The 13,572-nt window shown below is 32.5% G+C and overlaps 1 protein-coding gene across 2 annotated transcripts in view; it reads right to left on the bottom strand.

The window, feature by feature from the left end:
- Apool (apolipoprotein O like) overlaps positions 1-13,572 on the bottom strand; it is a 59,761-nt gene that overhangs the window by 19,185 nt on the left and 27,004 nt on the right. For both annotated transcript variants that reach the window (XM_047536545.1, XM_047536546.1), the window contains 3 exons: positions 11,487-11,606; positions 8,622-8,676; positions 5,455-5,553 (listed from right to left, as the gene is read on the bottom strand). In XM_047536545.1, coding sequence (XP_047392501.1) covers positions 5,455-5,553; positions 8,622-8,676; positions 11,487-11,606 — 274 coding nt within the window. The remainder of the gene's footprint in view (positions 1-5,454; positions 5,554-8,621; positions 8,677-11,486; positions 11,607-13,572) is intronic.

Genomic DNA, 13,572 nt, shown 5'->3' with positions numbered 1-13,572 from the left:
TTGCAAAAGAGTGTGGCAGAGGGAATCAGTTCACATGATCATCAGGATGCAGTGAGAGAGAAAAACTCCACTCTCCAGATATAAAATATATATCCCACAGCCACACTCCCAATGAACCATTTCCTCCATCCACATCCCATGGGCCTCCAGTTACCAGTTAATCCCATCAGGGATCAATTCACTGATTAGGTTAAGGCTATAGCCCAATCATTTCTCCTCCAAACCATCTTGCATTGTCTCACACGTGAGGTTTTGGAGGACACCTCACATCCAAACCATAACAACATATATGAATATACCACAGTGAATTTCACCTTTATGTGTACCTGCAAGGCACTAATTTAATAAAAAGCTATGATAGAAGAAACACCAGTGGAGTAGAGGAAAGGAAACAGGGCAAGGGAAGAGGGGAGTAAAAGGGGAAGTCCTGGGAAGTGAATTAGAGTAAATTATATTCATTCCTTGCATAATTATGTAAAAAATGAACCCCAACATCATGTATAACAAAAATGTATTAACAAAAAACTAAAGGAAAAAAGAAACAGCTTATGTGGTATATCAATAAAGACTGAGGTAAGAAATATCTGCTAATATTTGCAGGCAACTTTGTACTTTAGGGAAGGTTAAAACAACAGGCATATTTCTGACTGGTTTGATTATTATTAATGAAGACTTTTACATCATGTCTATTATAGACTGAGTTTGAGGGAGGTCAGTAGGCAAACTCCTTCTATCTCTAGTGTCAGGGTTCTTGAGATTTAGACTGCTATTATGTCATACGGGGAAACAGGGTGTAGGTTAATTAAAATATACACTATTTTGCTCTTTTATTCCAATTCATTATTATGCCAGTATCTATTATTTAATTGTTGATTTTTCAGTTCTAATATCTCAATTTTAATTCCTTTGACTCAGTCGAATGTCTCCAACTGTGCTGCTCCTAAACTTGGTAGGAGGTGTTTTTTCCTTGATGTGTCATTTTAAAGATTAAAAGACTTAGGTTTGTCCTCTCTTTACCTGATATGATAGTATGCAAGAAAATAAATTTAAGTTCAACAGTCCTACTCCATTAATTACAAAAGGACTCTAGATACAATCATTAACTAGTTATGTATTATGTACTAAGAAACCATTAAGTGATTTCCTTCCCTTGGACCTTTATCTGTAGCTTAACAGGGTTAGACAAAACCACAGCTGTTGAACACCTTTGACTATGACTCATATAAAGAAATAAATTTTACATCATAACCTATGACCTGCCACACACACATACACTTCATAGAAGCAAAAGTGTCATGATATTTACCCATGCTAAATACAAAGGACTCTGATCTTTGCTATTTTTCTCTATTTATCTTTTTTATTGATTTTTTTATTTTATTAATTTTTTATTTGTTCTAATTAGCTGTTCATGACAGTAGAATGCATTTATACATTTTTATGGATCATACATAAGTGGAATGTAATTTCTCATTTTTCTAATTTGTACATACTGTAGGATCTTATCAGTCATGCAGTCATAAATGTACTTGAGGTAATAGTGTCTGTTTCACTCTATTATCCTTCCTCCCCCCCATACCTCTTCCCCTCCCTTCACTCCCCTCTACCTAATATACTGTAACTCTATTCTTCCCCAGTCACCCCCGCCCCTGCCATTTATGGTGAATTAGCATCTGTGTGCATATCAGAGAATACATTTGACCTTTAGATTTTTAGGTTTGGCTTATTTTGCTTAGCATGATATTCTCCAATTCCATCCATTTACCAGCAAATGCCATAATTTCATTCTTCTTTAAGGCTGAGTAATATTCCATTGTGTATTTATACCACATTTTCTTTATCCATTCCTCTGTTGAAGGGCAGTTAGTTTGGTTCCATAGTTTAGCTATTGTGAGTTGAGCTGCTATAAACATTGATGTGGCTGCATTACTGTAGTATGCTGATTTTAAGACTCCCAAAGCACAAGAAATCTATTTTATCTTTTAATAAAATGCTTCCTTAGATCTACTACATTTATTTCACTATTAACTAGTAGGTTGAAATCTTAAGTCTAAAACACATGCATTAGATTATTCTAGAGCTGACATTCAGAAATATGGTGAATGACCTAAGGAACAATTTATCTTTTAAGAGGATTATGAGTTCCTTTCTGAGAAACTAAGTCATGCATTTTGGACAATTTGCTTCAAAATTTAGTGGGGAGCAGATTGTGGGAAGGGAGGTTGGAGAGTGGTTGCCAGAACAGAGTTAGATAAAAGTATTAAATTCTGTTCTATAGCACAGTGGGGTGACTAAAGTTTACAAAAAAACTATTATATATTTTAGGAATAACCAGAAGAGAGGAGCTTGAAGTCTCTAAATAAACAAGTGAGGAGACAGAAACATTAATTACCATGATTTGATCATTACATATTATAGGAACAATGCAATATCACATTGTACTCCATACATATATACAATTATTGTGTTCTAATTAAAAAATTAAATGTTTCAGGAGATGGAAATGTCAACCATACCACAGAAATATATATAATTAAAATAATAAAAAGATGAGATGTATAAAAATTATTTGAGTATTATTTTACATATGGTGATCTTGGTTTTAAAGTGTTTCCTACTGAATAATTTATACTGCATATTCAATTAGAAGTTGCTCATGTATTAGAAAAAGAAATGGGACATAGGCATTATTATTACATATAGGGAGAGCGTTGGGTCTACTGGGATGAGATATATGGGTTAGAGTTCAGATGCTGGAATTTTCTTACATATACCCAAAGCTGTAGTACCCAAATAGATGTACTTAATTTGAAGTTGCTTTTAGGATTATATATTTGTACAAACCAACCACAATATGATACCACACTCCAGACTGGTTCAGAGTTGTGCCTTCCAACCACAAGTAATTTAGTTTGGGGACAATGTTTAGCAAATGGGTGTGGACAGAGAATAGATGGAAGGTGGCCAAAATGACTACTGACCAGAGAACTACACTAGTGTAATAAAGGCTTAAGGGAGGAGGCAACACATTAATGCCTACTGAAAGGAATACCCATGCCCAGAGGCAAAAAATGACCAAAGACAAAATTCACTGTGTACTTATCAGATAGGATTACCTGATGGTGTAGAAAGAGTTAACATAAGGTGCCTGAGACCACTATCATTAGAAAACCCTGTGGGTAAGGTTGGTCCTTGGCTAACATCTGGGCACTTAACCAATAAGCAGTTCTCTATAATGATTTAAAACATTTGCTAAATAAGAATGGCTCACTATGCTTAAACTCTGTACAAATAATGTGATTTATGCTGAATATATGCTTTCCTTCTGGAAGTTTGTAATTTTGGTACATGCTAGGTAGATACTATTTCTTTAGCCAGCTCTCAATTAAACCTTGGTCACTCAGCCTGTAGTTGTTACTCAACCCTTGTTGACAACATCTCATTCACATTGTCACAACTCATTACTGAAGAAAGTAAGCACACCCAGGGTAACTCCACTGGGAAAGAACTCGTGAAAGTTTATATCCGATTTCTTCTAAACTTTGTACTATGTACTTTTCCTTTTCCTTCTGCTGATTTTACTCTATCATTTCACTGCAATATGACCATATGCTGAACCCTGTAAGTCTTTCTAGCTAACCACCAAATCTAGGTGTGGTCTTAGGGACTCTCCACACAAGTGGTATAGTGGTAAGAAAGGAAAAAGTTGGTAGAGACACAGGATAAAAAAGGGGACAAAGAAATAAAACATATTAAGTCTCATGATGAATGAGAGTAGTGAGCTGTTATCTACTTTCAGGATCTTCATTCTGAGCTGGATAAAACGGTCCCAACTACCTTCATCTAGAAGAAACTAGAAGCAAATTAAATTTTATCTGAGATCTGGATATCTATCTCAAGTCCTTAACATAGCCCCTAGAATGTGAGGTCAAGATTAACAAAAGGCAGTTTGAGTGGTTAATGTACATTTTTACATTAACATAAAGCTCTTAAGAATATTCTTTGGTAGTTAAGAAACTGTTAAGATGTTTAAAAAATAAAATTACCTGGAAGAAAAAAAATGTCAGATTCAATTTTAATAGAAACAACTATGTATTTTAACACTTTTTTATAAATTGATCATAAAGAAAATTTGTACATTTCTATCAACTTTAATATATGTACCATCATGTAACAAAAACCACAATTAAGATACATAATAATTATCCATTCTTAAAAAACACCTCATGCTATCTCCTTTTATAGTTGTACCTTTTCCTCACTCCTAACTCATGGGAATCAATTACCTGTTTTCTATCACAATAGTTTGTCTTTTTGAGAGTGTCATCTGAATGGAAACATAAATAGACTGGCTTCTTTGACCCAGACTCATCAGGATTGCTACACATGTTATTGAATAGCATTCATTTGTATGGATATGCCACAATTTATTTTAGCCATTTACATGTTGACAAACTTCTGGACTACTTCCAGATTTATAAGATTATGAACAAAGCTACAACAAACTATTGTGTACAAGTTTTTTTTTATTTCATTAGTTTTCTTTTTTATATCTAGTTCATGATTCTTAAGTATTTTACAAAATCCCAGGAAAATTTGCACAGATTCCTTTTTATATAAAATTTTAGGTCTGATGAATTTCTGAGACTATTTAATGGACTACAGATAATTCTAGATAGTCCAGATATTTATTAGGTATTATTAATGTTAGTATTTAATGGATTCCAAAGGTATGTCCCTTCTTCCCTTTCCTTTATAATGAATTCATCAGTGCATTATAGTTTTACATAACTATGGGTTTCATTTTGACATTCATAAATGCATATAACAAAATTTGCTCCAACTCAGTCCCCAATACTTCTCTATTGCCTCCCATCCTCCCTCCCCATAATCCCCTTCCTCTATTGTCTTCCTTCTATTAATTTAATTTTAATTGTTACAATATAGCTATACATGTAAGTAGAATTCATTGTGATATATTCTAACATGATATAACACAATGTGGACAATATCAGGTTTTTCATTTCTCCAGGGTACATACCCAGAAGTGGAATTGTAAGGTTGCATGTGAAGAGTATGTTTCACTTTATGAGAAGCTATCAAACTATTTTTCGGATTGGCTAAATCACTTTGTACTTTTACAAGTAGTGCATAAGAGTTTTAGCTCCTCTTCATTCTTGACTATTGTTGATATGGTTGGTTTTAAACCTTTTGGACATTTTAAAATGTGCCATGGTATCTCATTGTAGTTCTCATCTGCATTTCCCTAATGACTAATGAGATTGAAAATATTTTACAAGTCTTTACAAACGGAAACACAGTGTACTAAGGAATCTAAAGTTTCTACACTAACCTATCCTGATGTTGTTCAACAAAGGCTATGAGGTTTGCTCATCAACGTAAAATTTATATATTGGTATAATGGCATTGAAAGAGCATATTTTTAAAACCTACCTTTTCTTGCTGAAACCAAGCCTGCCAATCCTGAAATTGTAATCACACCCATTTTTGGAAGAAAATCTCGAGGAGGATTCTTCAGATAGACATATGCATCTCAAGAAATAAGGTAAAAATTAATATAAATGACTGACTACAATTGGATATTCCGTAAGTATTATGCAGAAAGGTTAAAGAGATTAGCTTATTAATAGTGGACAATAAGATAACAGTGAATGGTTTAAATACTTTTTAAAAGAGCTATATAAGATGATTATATGAGCAATGATATAAAACTATATAATAATTACTCATTACAAAATAAAATATCTTTAATGATATTTATTTTCTTAATGACAGTTATTACTCATTTATAAAATATGATGCTTTAGAGGGTACATCTTAATATGTATTACTTTAGGGCAAATTCATGATTTTCAATATATTATATCATTATAATGAACATGCTTCTTCCCTTATCTGTTCAAGCAATAGGTAGGACCCATTTCATTCAGAAATGAAATAGATAACCATATCCAGGAGCTCTGCCACTACACCTTCCTTATCACTATTTCCCAATAACCTCAGGCAGCCATTGCTCTTGGTTAAAACCAACGATCAGGAAAAGAAGTGAGGCAAGACAAAAAGCAGATGAAGAATAAACAAAAGTCTGGATGTGTTGGGTTCCTGTGTATTTAAATTCCTTATAGTTCAAAAAATACACTCTTTTGTCATAGTTATTTATTGGCAATCATAAATTTAGTCATATTCCTCAAGATTGATGAGGGAAGTAAATTTTGAATTCTTAACATATTAAATTCAAATACAGGTCATCAACTTCAGGAAGATATTAATTTTTAAGTATTTAGGTGATCTTTCTGTCTAATATTTATTTTGATAACTGTTATATGCCAAGAATATTAGAAACCATGTGGATTAAATGGAACAATAATCTTTTCATTCAGCAGTATAGTTTTAGACAATTTTACCTCTTAAAGAACCAGATTAGTACCTTTCATTTTTTCTGATGTTGGAAAAATGTACTAATTGAAACATGAGTAAGTAGGAATGGGAACATTTCGCCAACTTGACAATCATTGATCCAGTAAAAAAAAATCTCAACATTTCGTTCCTTTGTTCAGTGATAGTTAATCGGGAAGTGTTTTCAGCTTACTTGGAAAGTCAAAAGGGCATTAGAGCCACAAAAGCAAAGAAAAACAGGAGAACTTTCCATGATCAGATCTTGTTCTAGTTAGGTAAAATTGAAATTAGGGTTTTTCATTAGTGAGTCAAATGCTCCTAACACTGCTCCTTAGCTGATTTGGATTCTTAACATCAAGACTGGCATTTCAGGAAGTGAGGTTACTGGTGCCCTTCTTATAGCAGCTAAATGCATTAAGTTGAATGTAAGGATGCATAACATTTACTTGTTTGAACTGGACCCCACTACTGCTGATTATTGCTTGAATTCTTACATGTGATTTGTCAGGAATGTTCCAACATAATTTCGGTATTGTTATGTGCCAAGGTAAAGCCTTAATTTGTGTATGCTTTTAGCACAATGAGATTTTATTGCCTCTGGGATGCTTGTTTAGTTTGTATTTGAACTTTTTCTCTTAAGGAGAAAGCTATGACTTATGTACTTAGATTGTTACATTGAAAAGCTGCTTTCAGCATTAGAGCTATAAATGAATGTTATCTTTTGAGAAAATCTAGTTTTTAGCTGTAAAAGCTATGTTTATTATGGTGCTAATGTAACAGCTACCCTTGAATAATTTCTCCATTTTCTGTGATGCTGTACAAGCAGCAGAGCTCACCAGTTTTGCGTGGACGTATTGTAGGGCTTGGGCTCTCCAGCTAGCTCCTTTGGGATTTTGAATCCATGTTTATATGCTTTGGTGGGAAATACAAAACAAGTATTTTGATTTCTAAACCTAGGATTTTAAAAACTGACCCAAGGAAGAATTTCGGAACTCAAAGACCTTTTTAGCAGTAGTGACCTACAACTATATGCTCCAAGCTCCTTTCCCAGGTAACTGGGAGTTGCCCCTGGAATGGATGCAATCTTGTAAATAGGAAAGCTGTCACTTAAAAAAATTGTATGTTTGCCTACTAGCCATGTATCTCTTCAAATCATTTTGTTATGTGTACAATGATGTACCTTATTGGTAAAAAATTATTAGTTTGATGTTTAACAATAGTGCCTTTAGTAAATTATTTTACAACCAAAAAAAAAAAGAATATTAGAAACCTATATCTGCTGCCAAACACTATTAAAGAGCTGAAGAGTCAAATACAATTAATTTCTCACATTAGCTTATATATTCCAGGTTGACTGAATGGAATTGATAGCAAAATACTATGCATTTTAATAACAAATAACACTTTCATTTGGTAATGGGAATTGAACCCAGAGGTATTCTACTACTAACCTATACCCTAAGTCCTTTTTATTTATTTTTATTTTGAAACAGATTCTCACTAACTTGCTCACTCTGGCTTCAAACTTGTGAAATGCCTGTCTCAGTCTCCTGAGTCATTGGGATTATAGGTGTGTACCAACACACCCAGCTGCAAATAACATTTATTTAAACTAATTAGCAACAGTGAAGAAATATTTTTAATTTATACTTTTTAAGAATATAATATGGACTTTACAGTTAAAATAGATCTTAGTTTGACTCTGGGCACTGCCACTTACTAACGATGTGACCTTTGTAACTTACTTAATCTTTTCAAACCTCAGCATCTTCATGTGTAAATACTATAATTATATGTGTAAATACTTAAATTATTATGTGTAAATATATATTATATGTGTAAAATATAATTATGTTTTATGTTATATTTTATATATTATATATTATATGTAAAAATATAATTATATGTGTAAATACATAAATTATTATGTGTAAATACTATAATTATAATACCAATGCTCACAGAATTATGACAAAAACAGAAAAATATGTAAAATGCTTTACATAATGCTTTAGCATATAGTAATTGCTAAATAAATGGTAGGTACTTGTTGATTTATTATTATCATAAAATACAGAATATCTTCTGAATTGGTAAAAACATGATAATGGAGTAGTATACCATGCTTATTTTTCTCATACTTAAATACTGCATCTTAAAAACATAATAGGACATTTCTAATTATGGATGGTTCACTCAGTTACCTTTTCCAATCTGTACTGTATCCATTATTCCATTTTTCACAAAGACATAAACACCCTAAGAATAAAAGGGAGATAAAAGGACATCTGTGTTTTTGAAGTTGCTGATAAATAGATCAATAGAAATAGCCTATATTTCTGAGATTATATTAAAAAGTTGACTTAGAATTACATCATCTAAAACCAACTTTTTAATTTATTCACTATGAAGATAGTTGCTTAATTTAGCTTCTCTTCATTTCTTGCTTTTTATTCTATTTAACATGAATAATATTTGTTTACTGTTTTCCCATATAGGTGGGTAAAGTAATGCCTATAAAATAATAGAGCAGTTCACAGAAAATATATTGAAAAAATATAAAGATTTATCATCTTATTTTATAATGGCCTAGAGAAATAAATGGAACTTGAATAAAGCATGAAGGGAGGTATATTTCAGCATAGAAGCAACATCTGATTAATAAAGATACAACAGCAACAAAAGAATGATTTGTGGAGAAAAAAACAAAAACAGGAAAAAGCCTAAAGAAAAGAGCTTCATCTCCTTTTTTCTTAGTTTTCATTAGAATAAGGGAAAAATCGAAACAAGGCCTTTATTTCAAACTATCCTACTCAGACTACTATCCATCTTATTTTGAAATAGGAAAATAAATTCTCCATAAATCAGGATCATATTAACCTATTTGAGGAATTAAAGGTTTTTCCTTTTACCTGTTTTTAACTAACTTATTTTAATGCAGAAAAGACTTACATAATTTATTGTGTGATAGGTATTATTCTATTTGCATCAGAGGAAAACTGATGTCACAAAATGACTTACTCATAATCATGCTGTATAAACCAGAAAAAACAATCCAAACTCCTTCTCTGAACTAGTTGCTGCAAAACCATGGGATAAAAACAAGATGAGAAGAGATTTTCAAAGCATAAAAACAGAAATGATTATATCAGATGGGAAAAAAGGAGTTATTGGTATTGATATATCTTGCTCTAGTAATTTTTGTCTCAGTTTAATGGTAAACAGATATACAGAGATTTGTCCCATTCATCCTGGTTTAAAGTTATGCAAACCAACACAGACCTAACTGCCACTGTGCTACTTCTCTTTGTGGACTGTCTTACGAAAATTTCACACTCAGTATTAAAATACCTGTTGACCAGTTGATTGGAAATCATTTAACCGTTAAGTCTTTGGGAAAAATTCCTTAGCTGAGTTTAGGAATTCATTTGTACCACAAGGGGGCACTGCTACCTAAATTTAAAAACACTACAGAGAAGTATGAACTTGCTCTACGTGATTTTAGGTTTCAAGCAGAATGCAATTTGAGACACATATAATTTTTTAAAGATTAGATTATGTTTTCAGGGAAAAATTAGTAAAAGTTATTTATACTGATTAAATGCATTTGAAAATGTTCCTCAACCTATTTGTTTTAGTGTATTAACAGAAATGTTCTTTCGGTCTTAAAATGGTTGAGAATTACAATAGCAATTTAAAAATCTCTCAGGGACAATTTTCCTCACTGAAGACACATCTGAGAACACTATAGAAAATTAGGTCTCAGGAGATTTTAAATGTGAATCCTTTAGCTACTGGCGTGTAGCCTTGGGGGCATGATTCAGATCATAATTACTTAAGATATTTCTCTCAGAGATCAAAGTATTAAGAGTGTGTAGTATAACTAGTACCATTAGAATCATAGGACAAGCACAATTTTTCAAAAATAACTCCATATATTCATCAGATGTATGAAATATCATCTGGAATGCCCAGAGTTCACTGATTTGGTATTTCACCTAAGGACAATTATATTTCCTAAGCTCATTAGAATTTCCTGTTTAACAGGAATGCATTAGAAACTAAAAAAAGCACAAAGGATCACAATCAGAGAGGCTATATTTGGGAAAAATTGTGTGGATATTAGGTCAGAATGACAAAAACATTATTCCAATATTATCATTAAGAAACTCATATTGGAGATGCTCATGTAAATACAACGATGTTTATATAATAATTATGAAATATCAGTGTTGTATCAGCTTACTTGACCACTCTGCAGCTGGACACTGCTTATTTAAGGCTAAAGCATCAAAGTCTGATGAAGTCCGTTTGGCCTAATAGCTGCCTCTAGTTAGAAAGGACTTAAGAGAAAACCTCAAGTGAACAATATTTAGCTCAGTCAAATAAGGAATAATTCAGAAGTAATCTCAGAACCTCTTTGTATATGCTAGTTAAACATACACCTTAAGTGAACTACTTTAATATGCACATTAGGTTGAATATGGCTACAAATACTTTGCTTCTACTCCAAGTGGAAGTAGAAGTGGCATCTAGTTCCCCTCCCTTTCAAACTGGGTTGGCCTTAGTGATTTGACTTTACACAAGAATGCTGTTACATGAATGACTGTTTTTGGACATCTGAAGATATGTAAGAAAATTGGAAAGTTCTGCCTAGGGCCTCTTGTAACTTTGTCATTTGGAGCCCTGAACTTCCCACGTAAAGTTATCTACCTAGAGACCATCATGCTTGAGAGATCATGACAGATGCTTCAGTTGACAATCCCAGTTGAGCCCAGTCTTCCAGCCATCCTTGACAAGGTGCCACAGATGCAAAAATAAAGGTGTCTTGTACAATCCAGATCAGTCCATTTGCCAGATAAATACCACGAATGGCTTCTGTTAATACCATATGCAACAGAAGAAATACCTGTCTGAATTCTGATCGAATTCCTGACCCACAAAAGCATAGGTCAGGAATTTGATGTTTCAAGCCACCCAGTTCTAGGGGTAGATTTTTACACATCAATCGATAATTGGAAATTAACCTGAAACCTCTGATATTAAACCAACTATCAGAATGAACTTACCTTGCACCAGCCAATGTAATGACCAGTTGTAGTGCGGATGGATGCAAAGCCCATCTGTAAATGACCAGGCTGCTCTTCAACATATTTAGACTGAAGAGGTGGTGTAGCATATATGGGAAGCTAGAGTCAGAAAAACATTCATGTCAAAAATATAAAATAGTTGTACTGCCTTTTCCTGTAGTATTGCAGAACAGGAATACTTATCAATCTTCCTCCTAAAAACAACTAAAACTGCTGATAAAATTTAAAACCATCTTAAATACAGGGATGATGTGGTAAACAGGTTAGTAAGACTAGGGACCCAAGAGGCCAGAAATTAAGTGATACCACATATAGTTCGATCCAGTGGCTCTAATCCTATGTGTATACAGAAGAAACTACCATACTTGCACACCTAGGGGTAGGTATAATATCATTCATAGCAAAACTCTAATTGCAAAAATCTGGAAACAACCCCAAGGTTCATCAACACCAAAACAGGTAAACTGGAATATATCCATACACTGGAATATTATAAATTAGAGAAAATAGAAAAATAACAGTCATATGGAAAAATCTAGACTAATTTCAGGAATATGTTAAGGAAAAAGAAAAAAAAAGGTAAGAGCATAAAACTGCAGGTATGTTTCTATTAACATACAGTTCAAACAAATGCAAAACCAAAAATGCCCAAATTGTTTAGCCATACAAACATAAAAGGTAAAATTATAAAGGAACGAAGTAATAAGAATTCAGAGTAGTGGTTATACCTGAATGAACCAAGGTAGGTAGCCAGGGGATACTGTTTTGTTTTTCCTTGAAATTGGGTGGTAGGTACATGGTTATTCATTATCATATCAGTACTGCTGGTTCTTATACCTTCAATATATTGAATGAATAGGCTTTTGATGCTAGTCAATATTCAATAAAACCAAATATAAATATAAAAGAACTATGAAAATTTCAGGTAAAATCTCACTTACTTTTACAAAGTGAATAGAAATTCGCTTTTATATTCAGAGTGTAGCATCTTCCTTTGAAATTTGGAGAAGATATAACCGAGGAGAACCAAGTTTACAAATCAACATAAAGGGAACTAGATGATTAACGTCTTTGGATTTGATCCTGTACCAATAACAATCATGAGATAATAGCTAATAATATATTGTATTCTTATAAAATGCTCAGAGAGTTGATGTAAAGTGTTCTCACCATAAAAATCATAATTATGTAGGTAATAAATATACTAACAATCAGATTTACGCGTTCCATGATGTGTATGTGTGTGTATATATGTCAAAACATCACGTATGAGGTACATACATACAATTTTATCTGTCAACTTAAAATATTAAAATAAAAACCAATACACAGTATCAGCTTTTTAAAATTTCCAGTAGTAGGTTTAAAAGTCTTGTTTTACCATTAAATGACACTTTACTACCCATACTAGGACTAAAGAGTTAGTGTTTCTCTTTCCAGACAAATGCTTGAATTTAAATTAACCAAGTTGGCAATTATGTATGAACAGGAGGGTCAGATATGCACATTTTATATTAAAAGTACATATTACATATAAAAAGCAGATGTGTTATAGGTAGGGATATTTTCATCTTCCCTAGAAAGGTACATGGATGTACTGGTATTAAAACAGGCAAAATTATTTACTTAAATGTTTGTTCATCATATCCCTTGTCTGTTTTTATGTTCCCCAATTCCAAACTTTTTAATCATTAATTGTTCTTATTCTTCTCCCTATCCTCATGTAAATCTCCTGATTCTTAATATATACCCTAACATACATTAGATTAATAGTTTTAAAAAAGTTCTTTATTTGTGGTCTGTTGTAAACAAAATTTTATATATGCATTTTTTAGAAAGAGAATTTAAAATTTTCATCGGATTTTCAAAGGGGTAAGAAAAGTTAAGAACCAGTACTTTCTAATATTTTCTTCTTAGGGGCATTCAAGCATAGTTGAAAGGTTTATATAAAAGGATATCATCTCTCTTTTTAGAATTTTAAGAACCATTCACTACCATGTTATTACAATCACTACTGAGAGAATATTCTCACAATAAACTGGAAGCCTTGGTCTTAAATGCCACT

This window comes from Sciurus carolinensis, chromosome X, assembly GCF_902686445.1.
Source record: "Sciurus carolinensis chromosome X, mSciCar1.2, whole genome shotgun sequence".
Classification (NCBI taxonomy): Eukaryota; Metazoa; Chordata; class Mammalia; order Rodentia; family Sciuridae; genus Sciurus; species Sciurus carolinensis.
The sequence above is the reverse complement of the archived record's forward strand: the minus strand, read 5'-3'. Positions and strand labels throughout refer to the sequence as shown.